At 41.2% G+C, this 22161-nt stretch overlaps 1 protein-coding gene across 1 annotated transcript in view; it reads right to left on the reverse strand.

The window, feature by feature from the left end:
• Positions 1–1062: 1062 nt before the first annotated feature.
• selenof (selenoprotein F) overlaps positions 1063–22161 on the reverse strand; it is a 64502-nt gene continuing 43403 nt past the window's right edge. Inside the window, exons 4-5 of the mRNA XM_080195178.1 lie at positions 16359–16408; positions 1063–1762 (exon numbers count right to left, since the gene is read on the reverse strand). Of these exons, the coding sequence (XP_080051304.1) occupies positions 1631–1762; positions 16359–16408 (182 nt within the window). The 3' untranslated portion in view covers positions 1063–1630. The remainder of the gene's footprint in view (positions 1763–16358; positions 16409–22161) is intronic.

Raw genomic sequence — 22161 nt, forward strand, 5'->3', positions numbered from 1 at the left:
TTAGATTTAAATTTGATGTTTTGGTAACCTGAGAACCAATCCTATCGTGAGGATGTTGGTATGTCATCAGAGGTATAAGAAACAGCTCTCAGCTCCAGAAACATGACAGCAACTGTTCTCAGCCACAGCTAATAGTTTTTAGTTCAAAGCCTCATCTGAACATCAAAGGTACCAAAATAAGACAGAGATTCCAGACAGAAGAAAGACAGACATTCCAGAAGATGACAAACCTGGTTGAAATTTTGAGAGTGACTAAAAAAATTCTTTGATTTGTTAATAAGTGGGAATTGTATTTATCCAAACAGCATTCTATTAGAATAGTGTTTTATTTAGTTTGTTAATAGTTTAGTTAATCTGTTCACTGATGCAGAGATAAATAAAGTGTTACTTGTTGATTTTACAGAGAAAGTCTTGGAGTTATTTTGATTTGACCACTGAAAGTTGCTAAAGGACAGATCGTACTATTTCTCACATACTTTTAAGAGATTATAAAGCGAGGTACTCCTCTAAGTAGTTAGGTGTTAGCTCTCAGAGGGGATCAACCTCCACTTCTTAACAAAGGGAAGGCCATGGATGAGATTGCAGAGCTGTTGCTACATTTTCCAAAGTATGCAATACAGACAAGCAGCTCAATCTTGCTACTTAAATCCACAATATCAGCCTCGGATATACACATACACACATATACACATTAGAAACGTCAATTCTTTTGGGTGAAGATCTTATTACTGTTGAGTTTTAAGTCTTGCTACCCCCAAACACTGATCAAATATCACCGACGCCTTTTAAAAAAGCTGCTTTATAAATCCTGAAAACAGCATACTCAATGCTTGACATCAGGACCTGAATCTTTTTTTTACAATATTGCAAGCCACATGAATTTCGGTCATCTAACTAGATGGAATATAATGTGTAGAAATACTAATGTCTCATTTTGGATTTACAATGGTAGCCTTGTAAATACTTCCTCAGTTAAATCTCTTAAATGACATTAAGACAAAAATAGCATTGCAAGAGGAAAACTGATGGGCCACTTCCATGAACAAATTCAAAACACAATGCTTCAGAAGTAACTTTTATTATTCCAAAGGTAACAATGTCATCTTTCTAACCCACTTGTACCACAGCGGAGCTGAAACACCAGTAAGTGCACAAGACATCAGGCTGTACATACCATAAAAGGTTTCCTGTGCAACCTTCACAAAAGAGCAACTACTTAAATGCATCATATTCACTGCAGTAAATAGCAGGCACCATCTATCGGAGTACAAACAACAAAAGCCATTGACATGAATAGAAAATTTTAGAATGGACTCAAGGAAGTCACATTATGCAGAACATCTGAATTGGTTCCAAAGATAGACAACATTTTCAAAATGGTGATGTGGTGTGACCAAACAGACTAGTCAATTGCAGATTATTCTATTGATTTCTGGAAACTTTACAGTTATGATAATAAATCTATTTTGAATATTAAAAGTTCAGCTGATTTCAAAACGTAACATGATCTATGTTGGCCAATTTGTGTCAACGCATTCACTGGGATGACATGGGGGCTTTCCAGATATTAGCAGAGTCCTGTATACAAAGAGTAACTTGGCAAACTGCAAGAATAATTCTACTACACAATTTACAAAAGCTCCAACTTTTCACTGAGAAATTCTTCCACGCTATCTGTGTTCCATTTGAGAATGCTCAGCTCTTCAGCGATGTTCCCTTTGTCGTCCAACAGCTTTAGCACAGGATCAGAGCCACGCACGTACTGGAAAGGCAAAACAAAAAGAACAGAGTACATCATCATTAAGTAATGCAAAAGTCACAGCTAGAAACATGCCTACACAAAATGCCATTTTTTTCCTATTATTCAAAATTAATTGCAACCGGATAAAAGGCCTCCGCACGAACGTATACTTGCATTGATTTTTCTGCTGCTGCTTCTATACAAGGACATACAGATAAGTGGTTTACAAACATTATCCCCCCCACCTCCCCCAAGACAGTTGCCTATAATTAGAAGGTATTTTATGTAAATGGTATCAGTTTCTAAGTTTACTGATTGTTGAAATGAGGGGCCAGCATCTTAATGAAGCAATTTTACATCTACACTGCTAGTCAACATCCAATTCTCCAAGACAGCTCTGGCCAAGTGCATTTTACTGCAATGATTAGCATTATCTTGCTGTGCCAGCTCCTTCAATTCACAGCCAAGACAATTTGTGTCGTTTCTCTTCTCCCTCCCTTCCTTCCCTGCCAAACTGGCAGCAGGTATTATAAAAGTCACAATTATTGAAACAATTTTTCATACGGGGTGGGGGGGTGGGGGCAGGAAAGAGGGATAATTTAAATCAAATATCACACTATTTATGATTAAATACAAATTGGATGCTCCATGTATATATCAAGTAGACATTTAAAAAAAATCAAGCAGACATGTTATCTGAGAAAACGAGGCATTTTAGGAGCGTGGAACTTGCATGATTAAACTCTACAATTAAACATGCACATGAAGCAGCCTGCTTATGGCTACTTGGGAACCACCCTTCCTAATTTTACTTACACAAGATGAACGTGCTTCAGTCACTTCTTATAAGAATGTGGAAAGTCAAATAACTTGGGGAGTCAGGAACCTGAACACTCATTAAGTCAGAGATTTACAGCATGGAAACAAGCCCTTCGGCCCAACCTGTCCATGCCGCCCAGTTTTTACCACTAATCTAGTCCAAATGCCTGCATTTGGCCCATATTCCTCTATACCTATCTTATCCATGTAACTGTCCAACCACTTTTTAAAAAGACAAGATTGTATCCGCCTCTACTACTGCCTCTGGCAGCTTGTTCCAGACATTCACCACCCTGTATGTGAAAAAATTGCCCCTCTGAACGCTTTTGTTTCTCTCCCCTCTTTTCTTAAGCCTATGCCCTCTAGTTTTAGACTCCCTTACCTTTGGGAAATGATTTTGACCATCTACCTTATCTATGCCACTCATTATTTTATAGACCGCTATAAGATCCCTGCTTAGCCTCCTACGCTCCAGGGAAAAAACTCCCAGCTTCTCCTGAAAACTCAAACCACCAAGTCTCAGTAGCATCTTTTCTACACTCTTTCTAGTTGACGAGGAACATGGTCATTTCCCCTCTAGAATCTCGATACTATAGAGTGGAATGAACTTCGAGGTGTGACAGCGCAGCTAATTAACTCTGATAATATCCAGAATGTCTGTAAAAGGTATACCAATGCTGCCAAGTTTCAGAAAACCACCTGTACTAAATTTGAAATGGAGTAGGAAAATTCCAAATATCTCAAAAGAAAATCCAGAACAACAGTGGGAGGGTGACTGTGAACAGAACCTCTACAATTTTCCTCCCCTGAGCTTCACATCTTGAAAATCACATTGCTAAAGCTGTAGGACTGGTCATGGAGATAATCAAACTCTTACATTTTTAAATAAACCTCCTTAAACCAAATTACATAAATGCCAAATATCTCAATGCTATAAACATGTGACAGTATCTTCAATACACAACATGTGACAAAATTAACTGGAGAACTTGTAAGTCATTGAGTAGTTTGTGGAGATCCTGGATGGTTTATACCAATGCAGGCTGTGTATGCTGAACAATGCCAAAGACATGGAAAAATGGTAATGGGTGCTTCCAGGGATTTCGATTTTAGATATTTGGTGCTAAATCCCTTCACATAATTTAAGAATGTGATGCCTCAGGGTTCTTTTCCGTTTGCAGTACCCTCAACCCTAAAGCTAGTTGTTGCACATCAGTTTCCTGTCATTATACTTTTCTGTTCCAAGCTTTTGCTTAGTAGAAGATTTCAATTTCCAAAAAAATACTTCCACGTGGTCTCCAGGAAAGTGGAGATACTGCACAGTTTAGGAGAGTGATTTTTAAACTAAATCAGATTGGGAAGCTCTGAGCAAGCACAGAATGATAAAATGCATCCTGTGTGCCTGCATCATGACAGAACACAGTAATGTGATGAACCGGTTCAGTGAGTTTAGATGATGACGATGGAAAGTTAGAATCTTGACATCATCGTCTAAAATTAATCATCGCTTCTACTGCCTATAATTAGAGTCTACAAGTCTTTTTTAGGATCCCATTTTATAGCATAGTTTTAAAAAGTATTTTCTAAACCAGGGACCTGGGTTCGATTGCCGGCTTAGGTCACTGTCTGTGTGGAGTTAGCAGATTCTCCCCATGTCTGTGTAGGTTTCCTCCGGGGGCTCCTGTTCCTTCCCCAGTCCAAAGGTATGCTGATTAGATTGATTGGCTGTGCTAAATTCTCCCTCAGTGTACCTGAGCAGGTGCCAGAATGTGGCAACTAGAGGATTTTCACAGTAACTTCACTGCAGTGTTAATGTAAGCCTACTTATGATTAATAAATAAAATTTAAACATAAAATAAAAATGGTAGTTGAAGTGTGGGATTGATTAAGGACTAAAAAATCTTTTGTAAAGGCAAAGTATATTGTTGATGTATGCTGTCTTCCCCAAAGAATCCATCAGCAAAATCTAAGATAGTAGCTATATTAAATAAAATAAAAAAGTGTAGAGGTAAAAGGTTGGCAGTTTTCAAAGAAGTGAAACCTACCTATCCAGATAAAGAAAGCACGGGGGGTGGGGGGGGAGATGCGGGGAGGGGGATGGAAAAGTTCTGGCCACATCCAATCCTCCTTAGATACTGGGGTAGGTGTCTAGGGGGCTGGAGGATTACAAATGGTACACACGCTTTCAAAACAAAGAGAGAGGAAATAACCCTAGCAAATACAGGCCTAGCTTAATGCCAGTACTGGGGGAAACCTTGAGACACCAAAATCAGGAAGAAAAATCAGTTAGCATTTGAATAGAAATAAAAAAAAACAAAATATTTTGGAGGGGGGGGGATGGAAAATCAACCCATCTGGCAGCACCAGTGGAGTAAGAAACAAGTTACTGCTTCAAATTCGATATGCTTTCTTTGGAACTGAAGAGACATAGATATGTGATGAGTTTTATGCCACTGAAAAAGGGTGCAAGTGGAACATCTTCTCCGGAGTCTTCAACATATCATTGATGAAGACGAACATCTCGCCAGGGCCATCCCCACACCCCCACTTCTTGCTTTCAGACAACCACACAACTTCAAACTGACCATTGTTCGCAGCAAACTACCCAGTCTTCAGGAGAACAGTGACCACAATACCACACAACCCTGCCACAGCAACCTCTGCAAGACATGCTGGATCATCGACACGGATACCATCACCACACGTGAGAATACCATCCACTAGGTACACGGTAAATACTCTTGCAACTCGGCCAACATTGTCTACCTGATACGTTGCAAGAAAGGATGTCCCGAAGCATGGTACATTGGGGAGACTATGCAGACTCTACGACAACGGATGAATGAACATCGCTCGCCAGGCAAGACTGTTCCCTTCCTGTCGGCGAACACTTCAGTGGTCACGGGCATTCGGCCTCTGACCTTCAGGTAAGCATTCTCCAAGGCGGCCTTCATGACACACGACAGCGCAGAGTCTGATAGCCAAGTTCTGCACACGAGGACGGTCTCAACAGGGATCTTGGGTTCATGTCGCACTATCTGTAACCCCCGTGACGTGCCTGGGTTTGCAAAACCTCACTTACTGTACTGTCTGGAGACAATACACATCTCTTTAACCTGTGATCAGTGCTCCTTCCACACACATTGTCAGCCACTTCAGGACTTAAACAGCAGGTTAGGTGTAAAGATTCGCATTCTAATCAGTAATCTCTAAACTGTCTGTGCTTTATATGCTCTGTCTGAGGCCAGAACTCTCCATTCACCTGACGAAGGGGCTAACCTGAAAGCTTGTGCGTTTACTATCAAATAAATCAGTTGGACTAAAACCTGGTGTTGTCAGGCTTTTTACGAATGAAGAGGTCAGGGATAGGTTCGAAGGTGAGGGAGATTAAATGACAAAGATGTCATCGAACAAAAGACAAAGAGAGTGGTAATGTTAGTATTAAAGGAAGCAAGCACTGGTCTAGAGGAGGTGTTAATAACAGAACAAAGGCCAGAGCTGTTTAAGTTAAAAACCTGAGAACAAGATACAGATTGGGATGTGGGGCAAAAATGATCAAATTAAAGGACAGAGTTCACGATCTGAAACTGCTAAACTCAACACTGAATCCAGAAGGTTGTGGAGTGCCTTATCAGATGGTGTTGCTCCTCCAGCTTGCACTGGGCTTCACTGGATCATTGTAGCAGGCTGAGGACAAATGTGAGCATGTGACCAAGATGGTTAATTAAAATGGCAAGCAACCAGAAGGTAAGGGTTATGCTTACATAGGTATCTTGCAAAGCACTCAGTCTTCATTTGGTCGCTCCAATGCTTGAGGGCACATTGTGAGAGCAAATACACTAGACCAAATTGAACAAAGTACAAATAGATCACTGCTTCACCTGGATCTTATTCCTCTAGCACTTGGAGAGTACGTGCAAATAAACTAAAGCCCATTTAGATTTGAAGGCTGTGTGTGTTTAATTTGATCAAGTCCTTTGATAAAATAATGGAGAGAGTTGATGGCAGAAGCGTGACTGATTCACATCTCTGCTATCCACATATTTTGTTTCTTTAGTCATCCTATTAGTGTTCCCTTTGGCCTTGCTCCATGAAACCTTTTGTAATTAATAACTCCTCAGGCTTTGATTTGATCTGTCACATGTATTAACAAACAGTGAAAAGTATTGTTTCTTGCACGCTATACAGAGCGTACTGTTCATAGAGAAGAAACGAGAGTGTAGAAAGAAGTGTTACAGTCATAGCTAGGGTGTAGAGAAAGATCAACTTAATGTGAGATAAGTCCATTCAAACAACTGATGGCAGCAGGGAAAAAGCTGTTCTTGAGTTTTTCTTCTCACTCTCCCCCTTTCATTTACTCAGTTAGAAAAGTCACAGGCCTGAAACATGAAGTTTGTTTCTCTCTTCACATGTGCCGTTTCATCTGTGAATTTCCAGCATTTTCTGTTTTTATTTCAGATTTCCAGCATTTGACTTTTTTAATGTCAACTCTTGTTCTGTTTTAATCACGACTGCACAAAAACTAATCGCACCAAATAAAAGTCACCATTGTTACCAATATGGTGTCAGTTTTGGATAAGTGGAAAGATGTCAGAAGGGCGACAAAGATAATCAGGGACTCAGATTTAAGGTGATTTGGTAAAATGACCAGAGGCAATAAAAGAAACAACAAACTTAGTATTGTGATCTGCAATGTACTGTCCAAAAATGGGTCAGAAGCAAATCCAATGGTAATTTCCACAAAGGAATTGAATAAATATTGAAGGCAAAACAACTTTAGAAAACTACAGGGAAAGAGCAGGATAGTGGGATTAATTAGAAAGCTCTATCAAAGAGCAGACACAGGCATGATGGGCTGAATGGCTTCCTTCTTCTAGAAGTGTGGAATTATATCAATGAGAATAAGCCCATTTAACCAGTTGTACATGAGAACTAGCCAATTAATTCCATCCCCATTTCTTTCCCTTAAGCCCTACAATCCTCTTCACTTTTCAAAGTTGCCAATTTCTGTGCAGCTAACGGCATTACAGTAATGTGATGGTACTGTAGCATTGTTTGTTTAAAATACATTTTCCCTGGTGCAAAGATTTGCAGTAGAATTGCTACAATGGCAGGGGAAATTTAAATGTGTGCAGTCAATATCCTGTATCATGCTTATATATTTATGAGATTTCAATTTTCCCTAAAGTATGCTTAATGCAATTCAGTTCCGCAACAATGAGGATAAGCAATATTAGATTCACACTAGGCAACTAGCCTGCCACTTCCACTTCGGACTTTTGTGGAATCTGGGTAGAAAGGATAAGGGAGTACAATCTGCCAACTGGAATAGACCTTATTTTAATGGCATGAGGGTACTGCAATTTTACTAAAGATGACAGTGTTCTTGTAATTTTATGGGATGCCTTGTGATTAAAAAAAAACATTACTTTGCATTGGCCCAAAATGCAAGTAGTTTACAAAATGTGTAACCAAGAGCGAGCTATACATATAACAGCATCTATGTACCTGGAGGAGGAATTGCACAAAGGGAAAAACTCATGTTTGTAGAATCATAGAATCCCTGCAGTGCATAAGGTGGCCATTTGGTCCAGCAAGCTGTGGATGCTGGAATCTGAAACATGATCAAAGGGTGCTGGAAAAATCCAGCATCTATCAGGACAGAAACAGAATTAATGCTTCGAGTTATAGATCTTTCATCAGAACTGAAGGGAGGAAGAAATTTACAGCAAAAGAAACAGCAACAAAAGGTAGCAACTTCTAAGTGCAAATAGCAGGCTTGGTGTATGGGCAGGGAGGGTGGTGTATGGTGTTTTACCTTGGAGCAGCAGGCCAAGGATGGACATATAGGCATGAAAGCATAACAGCACGCAACAGGAAGACTGGGCCCAATGAAGACCGGCGCAATCTGGAGCAGCAGCAGCAGCATCTCACCTGCTGATTGTGCACTTTAAAACCCCTGGGATTCAATGTTGAGTTTGATCTCTTTGATCTCAAAACCCCCTTTCTCCTAACACTCCATCCATGTATTGCCTCAATGCCACACCAGGCCATCTGTCATTTGCTCTTAAAGTTGCCACTTTGTGTTGCAGTTTCTTTTGCTGATGACACCAAGATTGGTGGAACGGCAAATTGTGCGGAGTGTGTGGAGAGTCTACAGAAGGATCTAGATAGGCTGGGCGAATGGGCCAGGAAATGGCAAATGGAATTTAATGTTGGCAAGTGCGAGGTGGTCCATTTTGGTAGGAATAATGGTAGGAAGGATTATTACTTACGTGGTGAAAAACTGCAGCAGGCGACGGTGCAGAGGGACCTCGGGGTCCTTGTGCACGAGTCGCAAAAACCCAGCTTGCAGGTGCAGCAGGTGGTCAGGAAGGCGAAGGGGATGCTGGCCTTCATAGCGAGGGGGATTGAATATAAAAGTAGGGAGGTCTTGCTGCAGCTGTATAGGGCATTGGTGAGGCCGCAGCTGGAGTACTGTGTGCAGTTTTGGGCGCCGCACTTACGCAAGGATATTTTGGCCTTGGAGGGAGTGCACAGGAGGTTTACTAGGCTGATGCTGGAGTTGAGGGGGTTGAGCTATGAGGAGAGGCTGAATAAACTAGGCTTGTACTCGTTAGAGTTTAGAAGAATGAGGGGAGATCTCATTGAGACGTATAAGATGATGAATGGGATGGATAGGATAGAGGTGGAGAGACTCTTCCCGCTCAGAAAGGATAGTAGGACTAGGGGGCACAGCCTCAAGATAAAGGGGAGGCGGTTTAGAACGGAGTTGAGGAGGAACTTCTTCACTCAAAGGGTGGTGAATCTCTGGAATTCTCTGCCCGTTGAAGTGGTGGAGGCCATCTCGCTAAATATTTTTAAGACGCGGGTTGATGGGTTTTTGATAAGAGAAGGGACTAAGGGTTATGGGGAGAGGGCGGGAATGTGGAACTGAGCCACGACAGATCAGCCATGATCTTATTGAATGGCGGGGCAGGCTCGAAGGGCTAGATGGCCTACTCCTGCTCCTATTTCTTATGTTCTTGCTCTAACATTTTCCCTGCTTTCAATTCCAAAGGGTCTATGGCTCGAAATGTTAACTCTGTTTCTCTCCTGACAGGTGCTGGCAGACCTGCTAAGCTTTTCCAACACCCACGGTTCTTGTTATTAATGCTTATATTCCAACAGGAGTCAACAACTTGGCACACTGTTCAACATCTAGTCTGATTCTCGACAGCCCCAATCTGAGGACTCAGAAGTGAACCCAGAGTGGACAAACTCTTCCTCCTCCTGTTGATTCCAAGTATATTTCATAAAAGTATGGCTATACTACAGAGAAATTTGCCTACCCCAGTCAGGAGGGGGAGCTTAGTTTTTAAATGCTGAGTCCACTACTTGTTTTCTTTTCTAGAACATAAGAACATAAGAACATAAGAAATAGGAGCAGGAGTAGGCCATCTGGCCCTTCGAGCCTGCCCCGCCATTCAATAAGATCATGGCTGATCTGTCGTGGCTCAGTTCCACTTTCCCGCCCTCTCCCCATAACCCTTAATCCCCTCTCTTATCAAAAACCCATCAACCCGCTTCTTAAAAATATTTAGCGAGGCAGCCTCCACCACTTCAACGGGCAGAGAATTCCAGATATTCACCACCCTTTGAGTGAAGAAGTTCCTCCTCAACTCCGTTCTAAACCGCCCCCCCTTTATCTTGAGGCTGTGCCCCCTAGTCCTACTGTCTTTTTTGAGCGGGAAGAGTCTCTCCACCTCTATCCTATCCATCCCATTCATCATCTTATACGTCTCAATGAGATCTCCCCTCATTCTTCTAAACTCTAACGAGTACAAGCCTAGTTTATTCAGCCTCTCCTCATAGCTCAACCCCCTCAACTCCGGTATCAGCCTAGTAAACCTCCTCTGCACTCCCTCCAAGGCCAAAATATCCTTGCGCAGGTGCGGCGCCCAAAACTGCACACAGTACTCCAGCTGCGGCCTCACCAATGCCCTATACAGCTGCAGCAAGACCTCCCTACTTTTATATTCAATCCCCCTCGCTATGAAGGCCAGCATCCCATTCGCCTTCCTGACCACCTGCTGCACCTGCAGGCTGGGTTTTTGCGACTCATGCACAAGGACCCCGAGGTCCCTCTGCACCGTCGCCTGCTGCAGTTTTTCGCCACGTAAGTAATAGTCCTTCCTACCATTCTTCCTACCAAAGTGGACCACCTCACACTTGCCAACATTAAATTCCATTTGCCATTTCCTGGCCCATTCGTCCAGCCTATCTAGATCCTTCTGCAGACTCTCCACACCCTCCGCACAATTTGCCTTTCCCCCAATCTTGGTGTCATCAGCAAATTTCGACACCCTACACTCGGTTCCCTCCTCCAGATCATCTATATAAATGGTAAATAGCTGAGGCCCCAGCACCGACCCCTGGGGCACCCCACTAGTCACCAACCGCCAATCCGAATAGCACCCATTGACCCCCACTCTCTGCCTCCTATTTGACAACCAATCCTCTATCCATGCTAACACCCTACCCCCAACTCCATGTCCTCTGACCTTCTGCAGTAACCTCTTGTGAGGTACCTTATCAAACGCCTTCTGAAAATCCAGAAAGACCACATCCACCGGCTCTCCTCTATCCACCGCCCTAGACACATCCTCATAGAACTCCAGTAAATTTGTCAGACACGATTTCCCTTTAATGAAACCGTGTTGCGTCTGCCCTATCAAGCAATTCCCTTCAAGATGCCTCGCAATTTCCTCCTTAATGACGGATTCTAACATTTTACCTACCACAGACGGTAAACTAACCGGCCTATAATTCCCCGCCTTTTGCCTGGCACCCTTCTTAAACAACGGCGTAACATTAGCCGTTTTCCAATCTTCCGGCACTTCCCCGGAATCCAGCGACGTCTGGAAAATAACCACCAAGGCATCCACTATAACCTCCGCCATTTCTTTCAGAACCCTCGGATGCATTCCATCCGGTCCTGGGGACTTGTCCACAATCAGCCCCTCCAGTCTGTTGCGCACCACCTCTCTAGTAACAGTAATGTCATTATGACGGAGAGGAGATAATTGATGAAGCATCTGAAGGTGGATGGACTGAGGACACTACCCTGATTGACATCCCCTGTTGAAATTTACATGGTTAAAGGTACTTGTAGTGATTTTATATTACAACAAGGTCAATGCAATTGCCAAAGGACATGAATAAGAGAATGGTTAAAGATAAAAGTGCACAAGACAATTAAGATAGCACAAGCTGACAAAATCAGAAGTTAGAGTAACAAGATGATGACTTAATCAAATCTCACATGTGAACATTGGAACACAAAAAGGTAATAACTGCATCAGCTGAACCAAGGTATAATGATGGAGGTCCAGGTTCTGGCAGATATTCTTCAGCAAGGAGAAGCAATAGAAGGTGGTGGATATTTCTTTGATCAGAATTTCCTGGTTTCACAAGTATAAAAGGTATAACAGGCACAATAAGGGACTCTAGTTTGGACTGAGATCTTTATTTACTTGTGAAAGACAATTTTGACATTACAATGTCCAAGTCAGAGAGTGTGTGTAATACTGCACCTTTTTTAATATTTTCTTCAGTGCCAACAGTAGGCTAAGTGGACTCTAGCACGCTTCCCTGTGCTAGAATCTGGATTCAAGACCCAATTCAATTAAGTTACTGTGAACATTTCCTAGTTGCCACACTCTGGTACTTGTTCAGGTACACTGAAGGAGAATTTAGCATGGCCAGCGCACCTAACCTTTCGGACTGTGGGAGGAAATCGGAGCACCTGGAGGAAACCCATGCAGACATGGGGAGAATATGCAAACTCCGCACAGGGAACCAAGCCGGGAATTGAACCGGAGTCCCTGGTGCTATGAGACAGCAATGCTAACCACTGTGCCACCATGGAGTGGAGAAGATAGTCCACACTTTCAGTGTGATACAGAGATACCAACATTTGGGCAAGATATTGACCCAAAGCCCTGTTTTCCCTTAGGCTGGCAGAGAAAGATCCCATTGATTAGGACGAAGAGGAATGCTACCCTGATGTCCTGGTCTGAATTTATCCCTCAGCCAACACATTATTAGTACAGATTATCTGGTCACTGATCTCTGTGTGAATATTGGAAGTTGTGTGTGCCTATGTAACAGGAGTGTGAAATATTCTTTCCAAGTGAAAAGCATTTTGGAACATTCCAACTTGCACAAGATGCTTTATAAATGTATATCTGCTCTTTCACCAGCCAAATGACAGCTGAAACAATTGAAATATGCAACAAAATATCCAATTTCATGTAAAAACTTAAGCTTCACGGGCATAAATCCAAATCTAGAATGTTACTTTAGATGAGAATTTTGAGATGTTTTATTAATTTTGGAACAAGGACAAATTTAAGTGAAGCTTTGTAATCTGATTCAAAGCAGCTGTCTCATTTGGATTGACTTCAACAACTCAATCTTATTGCATGCTTCTGTAAGTGACTGGATTAAGTGACTGATAGGAATAGTGTCCTTAGTCAATGTGAGAGCAGACTGGAAGACCTGTGTATAATACAAGACAATGAATGGATTTATCATGTACCTTAGCCATGCCGATTCAGATTATTTGGTACGTACAGTTTCAATTTATGTATCTCATGGAAGTTCAACTTTATTTGTGGCAGCTGGCTCACCTGAGTAAATCATAAATAGGTCAATAAGGAATCCTGCAATTCCTCTAATTTGATATAGCAAGGGCAGCAGTGGTTAGCACTGCTGCCTGTCAGTGCCAGGGACCAGGGTTCAATTCCCAGCTTGCGTCACTGTGTGGAGACTGCACATGTTCCCCGTGTTGGTGTGAGTTTCCTCCGGGTGCTCCGGTTTCCTCCTCCTCCTTCAGTTGAAAGATGTGCAGGCTAGGTGCAATGGCCATGCTAAATATCCTCTTAGTGTCAGGGGGACGAGCTAGGGTAAATAGATGGGGTTATGGGATAGGGCCTGGGTGGGATTGTGGTCAGTGCAGACTCGATGAGTTGAATGGCCTCCTTCTGCACTGTAGGATTCTATGATCCAAGATGAGGCAAACTGTCATGATATCGATAGTCACCCAAAAGGCTACATACTGAAAACTTTCCCACTTCAGAAGGATACAAGAAATTGGTGCTCACCACCCCAGTTTCTCAAAGCGCACAGATAAAGAATGGGTGCAGCAAGCCATTTCGGTGAGAGAAGTGGTGGCCAATAAATCATCCAGTAAAGAACATACAAAATCTGCACTTTGAACTCTAAATAGAGGCTGTCTTCAAATTAAATCACTACAATCTGGGAATCCCAGAAAACAATGTTGAGGGAAGATTTGAGTGAAGATTTGAGTGAAATGATTGTACAAGTACATCTACAAGAGGAAACTAAGGAAGAATGGGAGGCTCTGTGGATAGCTCTACACAAAGCTAAAATGAAACATATGGGCAGCAAGACCACCATCGTGCAGTAAATTCACATCCAGCCTATTCCAATGCTCCAATCTCTTTCCTATAAAGGGTTGCTTAAATTATATTTTGTGAACATTCATTATCAAGCTGCTTTTTTAAAAAAAAAATCCATTAGTCATTTTTTAGCTTTTCCTGCAGGTAAGCTTGCTGACAAGGAGCTGCAAGTATATGCTTCAATCTCTGTTCCATTTTTCAGCTCTATGGTTTTGGTTCCAATGCTAAGGCAGTAAATAGGGCAGCAGGAGACGTTTAGACTAGGAAGGCAAGAGATAGGTATAAATAAAACGAGGCGGATAGGAAGCCAACAGAAAGATCAGATAAGGAAAGGAATGCTGTGAAGGATAAGGTTAACCTTCTAAGATGTATATATAGAAATGCTTGGAGAATGTTTAGCAAAGTGATAGAACTCAGTGTTGCGACAACAGGAAACTATCGTGTTTATAGGGGTCTCAGCTAAATGCAAAACTTGAGTGCTCAGGAAGTAACCTAGATAGGACTCTGGGAATGGCAAGCAATGGAATCTCTGGACAACAATGATTGAATTACAGCCTTGAACTATGCCAGATCATGTCTAATTTAAATGAAATTATGATTATCATTGTTTTGATTATTACAGTGGCCATGGTCTGAAAAAAATAAAACCAGTACTCAAGGTTATAACTTTAAGAGGCCTATTCTCAAAGTACCAAAGGAAGTGATCAAACAAATCAATGCAACTGCAACTTGCATTCACATAGCACCTTCAAAAGTACAAAAATGTTCAGTTAGCAGAGAGAGTAACTATGTACCAAAGACTGATAAGTAAATGCTACAAATGAGTAAATAAATTATTGAGATAATCCAGGGAAAGGAAGTAAAAGCTTAAAAAGCACTTCATGAGAAGGCAGAGAGAAAACAGTAGAAGTATTAGAGCCTGAAAAACAGCAGGGCAAAGATGGAACGAGAAATAAAGATTATAAAAGTCAAATACGGCAATAAGAAACGCTTCCAGTCTGATAAGAACCAGTAAATTTCGAAAAGAGATGTGAAGCCCCATAAACTTGCAAAAAAGTTGAAACAAAAGATGAACGAAAAAATTATATATACAAACGATAATCTTATGGAAACATCCATTACAAAGGACATTAGTAACCTGCTATCAATCATGAGATGTGCTACAAATAAATTCAAAGACTTTAATGGCCATGCAAGGGCTTAAAGAGCTCAAAGGCCCATAAATGAAAAAGCTTTGAATCACAAAATTGTGACATTTTCCTGAATGAAAGACAGGATAAATGGCCTTTCTAATCCATAATTAAGTCCCCAATCATTTCCTAAATAGTTCTGAGCTTTGGTTCCAAAATTCTATCCGGAAGACTATTCTGTATTCTGGGAACGTAGGATTGAGGATATACATAAATAAGACCCTTCGAGATTTATTTATGTATAATTTCTGTATTACTCATTTTGTAAGCTGATAGTGGCGAAACTGCATAATTCTTTTTAATTCTTTCATGGGAGATGGGCATCGCTGGCAAGTATTTGTTGCCCATTCTTAATTGCCTTTGAGAAGGTGATGATGAGTCGTCTTCTTGAACTGTTGCGGTCCATCTGGTGCAGCTACACCCACAGTGTTGATAGGAATGAAGTTCCTTGAATTTAATCCAGCAACAGCGAAGTGTTGATGATATAGCTCCAAGTCAGAACAGTGACTGCACTAGTGAGTGTCAGTATCTCATTGCCTTAATATCACAATTTAATTGGGTTACATTTCAGAGTTCTTGACCTTCTCAAGACTCTGTAGAAAAGTGAGAATTTTGAGCATAAAGCTGTCTTTTGTGCATACTCCCAGCTGGCTTCTTAACATGCAAGAAAATTACATATTTCTTTTGTACCAGTGTTTAATCATGACCTTCTCCAAAAAACTTCAATTTGTAACTATTGCTGAAAAAAGTCAACAAAAGAAACAGCCAATTCATTGTAAGGAATCAGAACACCTACTGTATCATTTACTGTTCAAGTTGAAGAAGAATTCAGAATGACATTTAATTCCCCTCTGTTAATCAGGCTTACCGACACCAGTCCTATTTGCTAATTAGGTATTAACCACAAAGTTAATATAAGTCCTGTGAAAATGAACTCAAGCCGCACTATGCCCTGAGCTTAAACAGAGATGAATGGGCATTCATCTTACTTTGATTAAAGATCAGCAGGAATCGGACTTAATTTAATGAAAAATATCAGATCAGAACAGAACATTCTGTTGTGGTACCCTATGACAATTATAGTGAGACATGCTGAAAAGATACATTGTTGTATCTACACAAATTTTCAATTAAAAAAGGTACCTTGATTTGCAGACCCTTGAACATCTTGGGCTTATCACTTCTGACAAAAGCTGAAAAAAATAATTTTTTTTTGAAACAAGTTAGTAGAGTGTTTGGAAAATTTTGTCAACATAAGCATTTTAAAAACCGGAGTTAGTTTTTCATATTACATAAAATCGAACTCTTAATCATTTTACGGCTAGTTAGTAACATATTGTTTGTTCCACTTAATTTATTGTTTCCTAATGGCATACAACAGCAGATGCACAATGCAATTCAATCCATATCAAGTATTTTGGGCCATTTCTTCCTTTACTGCACAAAATTCGGTAGTGTTATGATTCAAGTGTGGCAACCTAATGCGTGGATGGTTTAAGTTGCTTGCAGAATGTAAAATACCAAACTTCGCAAGGGTACTCACAAATCACATGCGTCATATTTAGAAACAATCATTTTAACCAGTACACATTCAGAAGGCATAATAATCCTGGCATTGCACTGGCAAGTAGCACCTCCAGTCATAGAAACTAGAAACAGGTGTAGACCGTTCAAATCCTTCGAGCCTGTTGTGATCGTCAAATTCAATATCCTGCTTTCCTTCCACCCCCCCCCCCCCCCCCAATATCCCTTTAGCCCCAGGAAGTATATTTAATTTCTTCTTGAAAACAGACAACTACATTCTGTGGCAGTGAATTCCACACTTCACTACATTCTGGGTGAAGAAATTTCTCCTCACCTCAGTCCTAAAAGATTTATCCCTTATCCTTAAATTATGACTCCTATTTTGGACTCCCCCACCACTGGGGGCATTCTTTCTGAATCTACCCTGTCTAACCCTGTTAGAATTTTATAAGTTTCTATGAGATCTCCCCTGACTCTTCTAAACTCCAGTGAGTATAATCCTAACCGACCTAGTCTCTCCTCAAATGACAGACCTGCCATCCCAGGAATCAGCCTGGTAAAACTTTGCTGTACTCCCTTTATAGTAGGAAACCCTTCTTTGGATAAGGACACCTAAACTGCACACAATACTCCAGGTGTGACCTCTCCAATGCCCTAATCAGTTGCAGTAAAACAACCCTATTCCTATATTCAAATCCAGTACAACACAGAAGGCACGTTTTGAGGAAGTAACAAAGTGGGAATGGGGTTATGTCGATATTCTCTGGCAATTTGAGTTAAGAGTAAACATTGGTCCATTAGTGACATTTAAACCCAATTAAAATCCAATTGTTGGATCCGTTACAAATCCAGCTCCTCACAGTTTGGAAGCAAAACTAAACTATACAGCTTCTTGTGGAAGATATTCCAGTGATGAAGGCAGTATAATGTAAAGGCATGAGACTCATCTCCCTTTGTAATAAACTGAGTTTAAAGTTTTTTTTAAGTTTATTTTATTAGTCACAAGGCTTACATTAACACTGCAATGAAGTTCCCCTAGTGAATTCCCTAGTTGCCAAACTCCGGTGCCTGTTTGGGTTAATGCACCTAACCAGCATGTCTTTCAGAATGTGGGAGGAAACCGGAGTACACAGAGGAAACCCTCGTAGACACAGGAAGAATGTGCAAACTCCACACAGACAGTGACTCAAGCCGGGAATTGAACCTGGATCCCTGGTACTGTGAGGCAGCAGTACTAACCACTGTGCCACTACGCTGGCCCCAGAATTTTGAGTAATTTTCCAGGATGCATCAAATGGCCTTCCTCATGCACAACTCTCTCATGATATATAATATTGCCTAAAAAAGAATGCAAAAACAAGAGCTTCATGTTAAATGTAATGTCAATAATGTCAAGCCTGCACAACTTTATTAAATCTCTTACTACAAATTTACAGGAATTCTCCAAGAATGCAACAAAGATAGAAGAGATTGCTGACAGATGTAGTCTTTGAGCAAGGGACGTTCAAACACTCTCCCAAAATGATTCATAATGGCGGCATGGCAGCATGGTGGTTAGCACTGCGGCTGCACAGTGCCAGGAACCCAGGCTCAATTCTGGCCTTAGGTCATTGTGCAATCTTCGTATGAACATTCTCCCCGTGTCTGCCTGGGCTTCCTCCAGGTGCTCCGGTTTCCTTCCATAGACCAAAGATGTACAGGTTAGGTTGACTGGCCATGCTAGATTACCCCTTGGTGTCAGGAGGATTAGCAGCGCAAACACATGGGATTACAGGGCCTGGGCGGGATTGTTGTCAGGATAGGCCTGCTGGGCAGAATGGCCCCCTTCTGCACTGTAGGGATTCTATAATTCTATAACCATTGGGTTCCCAGTCACTGGCAGAAAAACACCAGTAATAAGCATTGATAAATTGGTGGTACTAATTTCTTTGGAATTATCCCACATATAAAAATTTGAAAGTTTCAGCAGAACATAGGAACCAATGTTTAGTGTTGCAATATAAATTGGGAACCTTGGGGAGGAAGAAGATGCGGTAAAGGGAAATATGACAATACTGGCTTTAATAGATCCATTACTAGTATAAATCATTAAGTTAAAAAGGATAAAACTAGATCATAAATAGTCTTAGCTTCTGCTGATCATATTTTCAATCTTGAAGCAGAGTTTTAGTAATCTAAGATGACCAAAATTGCAGTATAAATTATAATGAAATGCAAAATGTAACACAAACAGACTGATGTATGAAAGCACACACCCTTCGAGAATATCTTTCCCACATCTACCATGTCTAGTCTTGTTAGAATTTTATAGGTTTCTAGAAAATCCCACCCTTTTCTTCCGAATTCCTGGAATACAAACCTCATCAATTCAATCTCTCCTTGTACGTCAGTCTTGCCATCCCAGGAATCAGTCTGGTAAACCTTCTTTCCATTTCCTCTATAGCAAGAATATACTTCCTCAGATAAGGAGACCAAAACTCCATTTGTGGCCTGTATAATTGCAGCAAGACATTCCTGCTCTTGCACTGTAATCCTTGCACAATGATGGCCAGCATACCTTCTTTACTGCCTGCTGCATCTGCATGCTTACCTTTAGGTCTGGCACCCCTAACAAATGAAAGATTCCAGCAGACACTTCTGCACCTTATTTCATTTTGGTGGTAAGGCAGGATCACGAATGCCAAATGGTGGAATATGCTGACAGCATCAGCACTGAAATTATAATAATCAATGCTCAGCTACATTGCTGGAAGTAGTATGATATGAGGGAAACCTTGGCTTAAGACAAAAGTTACAACAATCGTTCATCATTAAAAAGGGACTGTACCAATCCAGAAACACAATTTACAGTGAAGGAACTCAGAATTTGAATTATGTCGTTGTTCTTAAAAAGCAAGAATTCGTTATTTGTGCTCACAATCAAACCAGCTCAAATCTATCTGTATTAATGAAATGACTACCTGAAAAATTGATTCTGCTGCAAGATCACAATTCAAAAACACTAGTTCCCTTTCACTGCAACAAAGATCAATGCTAACTAGCAAGAAAACAAATACTCTCAAGGTCAGTTAGAAAAGGTACAATGTAATCCCGGTGATTCTAGTATCCTCACACCAATGCTTTTATACTGTACATCTGCTACTGGAAACTAACCTAGTGAGAGTCATTAAATACTGAAATCAAATCACTATTAAGATGTGTGCTGAAAAACCACTAATAGCATTTAATACAGCCTAAAAATACCACGTCAAAAACCGTGGTTTTCTTTGTTTGACCTTCAGGTAACCTCATTTTCTCACTACAAACAAGTCAGGCATTTGATCCAACTGAGATGAAATGAGTTTAGCCCACGAAGATTTGCACTAGACCTCAAAACACAGGAAAAGGTTAAGAAAAGGTTTTTCCTGCCAGGTCCGACATCTCTTGTAATATATTTACTAGCAATGCTTCCTCGTTCCTTGACCACTGGAAATTAGCTTTGTTTAGCTATTCTGCTCAACCTGGAATTCCAAAATTATTTGCCTTTTCTCTTCATCCAGCCTTTTCTCAAAGCATAATCACAGATATTATGTACTTTGAAAGAAAACAAAATATAGAATCACAGAAACCCTACAGTACGGAAGGAGCCATTCGGCTCATTGAGTCTGTACTGACTACAACCCCACTCATAACTCCATGCATTTCATAAGAACATAAGAACATAAGAAATAGGAGCAGGAGTAGGCCATCTGGCCCTTCGAGCCTGCCCCGCCATTCAATAAGATCATGGCTGATCTGTCGTGGCTGATCTGTCGTGGCTCAGTTCCACTTTCCCGCCCTCTCCCCATAACCCTTAATCCCCTCTCTTATCAAAAACCCATCAACCCGCTTCTTAAAAATATTTAGCGAGGCAGCCTCCACCACTTCAACGGGCAGAGAATTCCAGAGATTCACCACCCTTTGAGTGAAGAAGTTCCTCCTCAACTCCGTTCTGAACCGCCCCCCCTTTATCTTGAGGCTGTGCCCCCTAGTCCTACTGTCTTTTTTGAGCGGGAAGAGTCTTTCCACCTCTATCCTATCCATCCCATTCATCATCTTATACGTCTCAATGAGATCTCCCCTCATTCTTCTAAACTCTAACGAGTACAAGCCTAGTTTATTCAGCCTCTCCTCATAGCTCAACCCCCTCAACTCCGGTATCAGCCTAGATACTAAAGGGCAATTGAGAGCATGGTCAATCCACCTCGCCTGCACATCTTTGGACCGTGAAAGGGAACCCACACAGACATGGGGAGAATGTGCAAACTCTACAGACAGTGACCAGAGGCTGGAATTGAACCTGGGTCCCTGGTGCCATGAGGTAGCAATGCTAACGTTCCACATTTGCTGATACTGAATCCCATCAGCTACTTTATTTACCCATGCCACCATTTTATCAATATCCTTTTGCAAATTACATTGATCCTTGAATTTGTTTGCAATGGCTCTTATTTTAGTCTAATCTGAAGATGTGAATATAATTCCCTCTAATCCTGCATCAAAATCATTGATGCACAATGAATAGAAGTAATCTCAGAACAGAACCTAGTAGGTTACTGCCAACCTCTCAGTAGCCACTTGTAACTTCTCATGTTCATCTCCCTTCCAGCCAGTTCTTATTTCACATTGCTCCACTCTAAATTCCTTCTTCTTTAATCTTCTCTAACAGTGGCCAGGATGGTACAATTTTCAAAGCAAAGCCTGTCTGTACCACATCTAAAGGGCTTCCTTCAACCACATTGCAGGATCATAGGAATTGCCAGATCAAACAAGCTCAAGGTTCATCTAGTCCATCTCTACTTTCCTGATAGTTACATGATGCCATGATAATAGAGTTGTTGCTCAATCACGGCAAACCACTTCTTCAATTAGTTGACAACAGATCCAGATGTGACACAAGGAAAGCCATAGTGGTGGAAAACATTTAAGAATGGACTATTGGGGAAAATCTGTGTCCTCTTTAAACACCTACCTGATAGTCCAACTTTTCAAATGCATTTTCAGCCATCTTGTTGAAAGTGTCAGGAATGGAAATAGTTTGATTTTCGGACTTGCATTTTGTCTATATTTAATATTTTTCAAGGTCAACATTTGTTACCTATCCCTAATTGTCACAGAGTCATACAGCAAAGAAACAGGCCCTTCAGTCCACCACGTGTATGCTGACCATCGAATACCAGCCTATACTAATCCCATTTACCAGCTTTGGACTGTAGCCTACTATGTTTTGGTGATTTAAGTGCTTGTTTAGATGCTTCTTAAATGTTGCAACAGGACCTGCCTCCACCATCCTCTCAGGCAGTGTGTTCCGTATTTCCACCACCCACTAGGTGAAAACATGTTTTCCTCAGATCCCTTCTGCACCACTTTCTCCTCACACTGATCTTAAACACTTATGCCATGG

The sequence above is a fragment of the Carcharhinus amblyrhynchos genome, chromosome 9, assembly GCF_965287045.1.
Source record: "Carcharhinus amblyrhynchos chromosome 9, sCarAmb.v2.hapA, whole genome shotgun sequence".
NCBI classification, from domain to species: domain Eukaryota; kingdom Metazoa; phylum Chordata; class Chondrichthyes; order Carcharhiniformes; family Carcharhinidae; genus Carcharhinus; species Carcharhinus amblyrhynchos.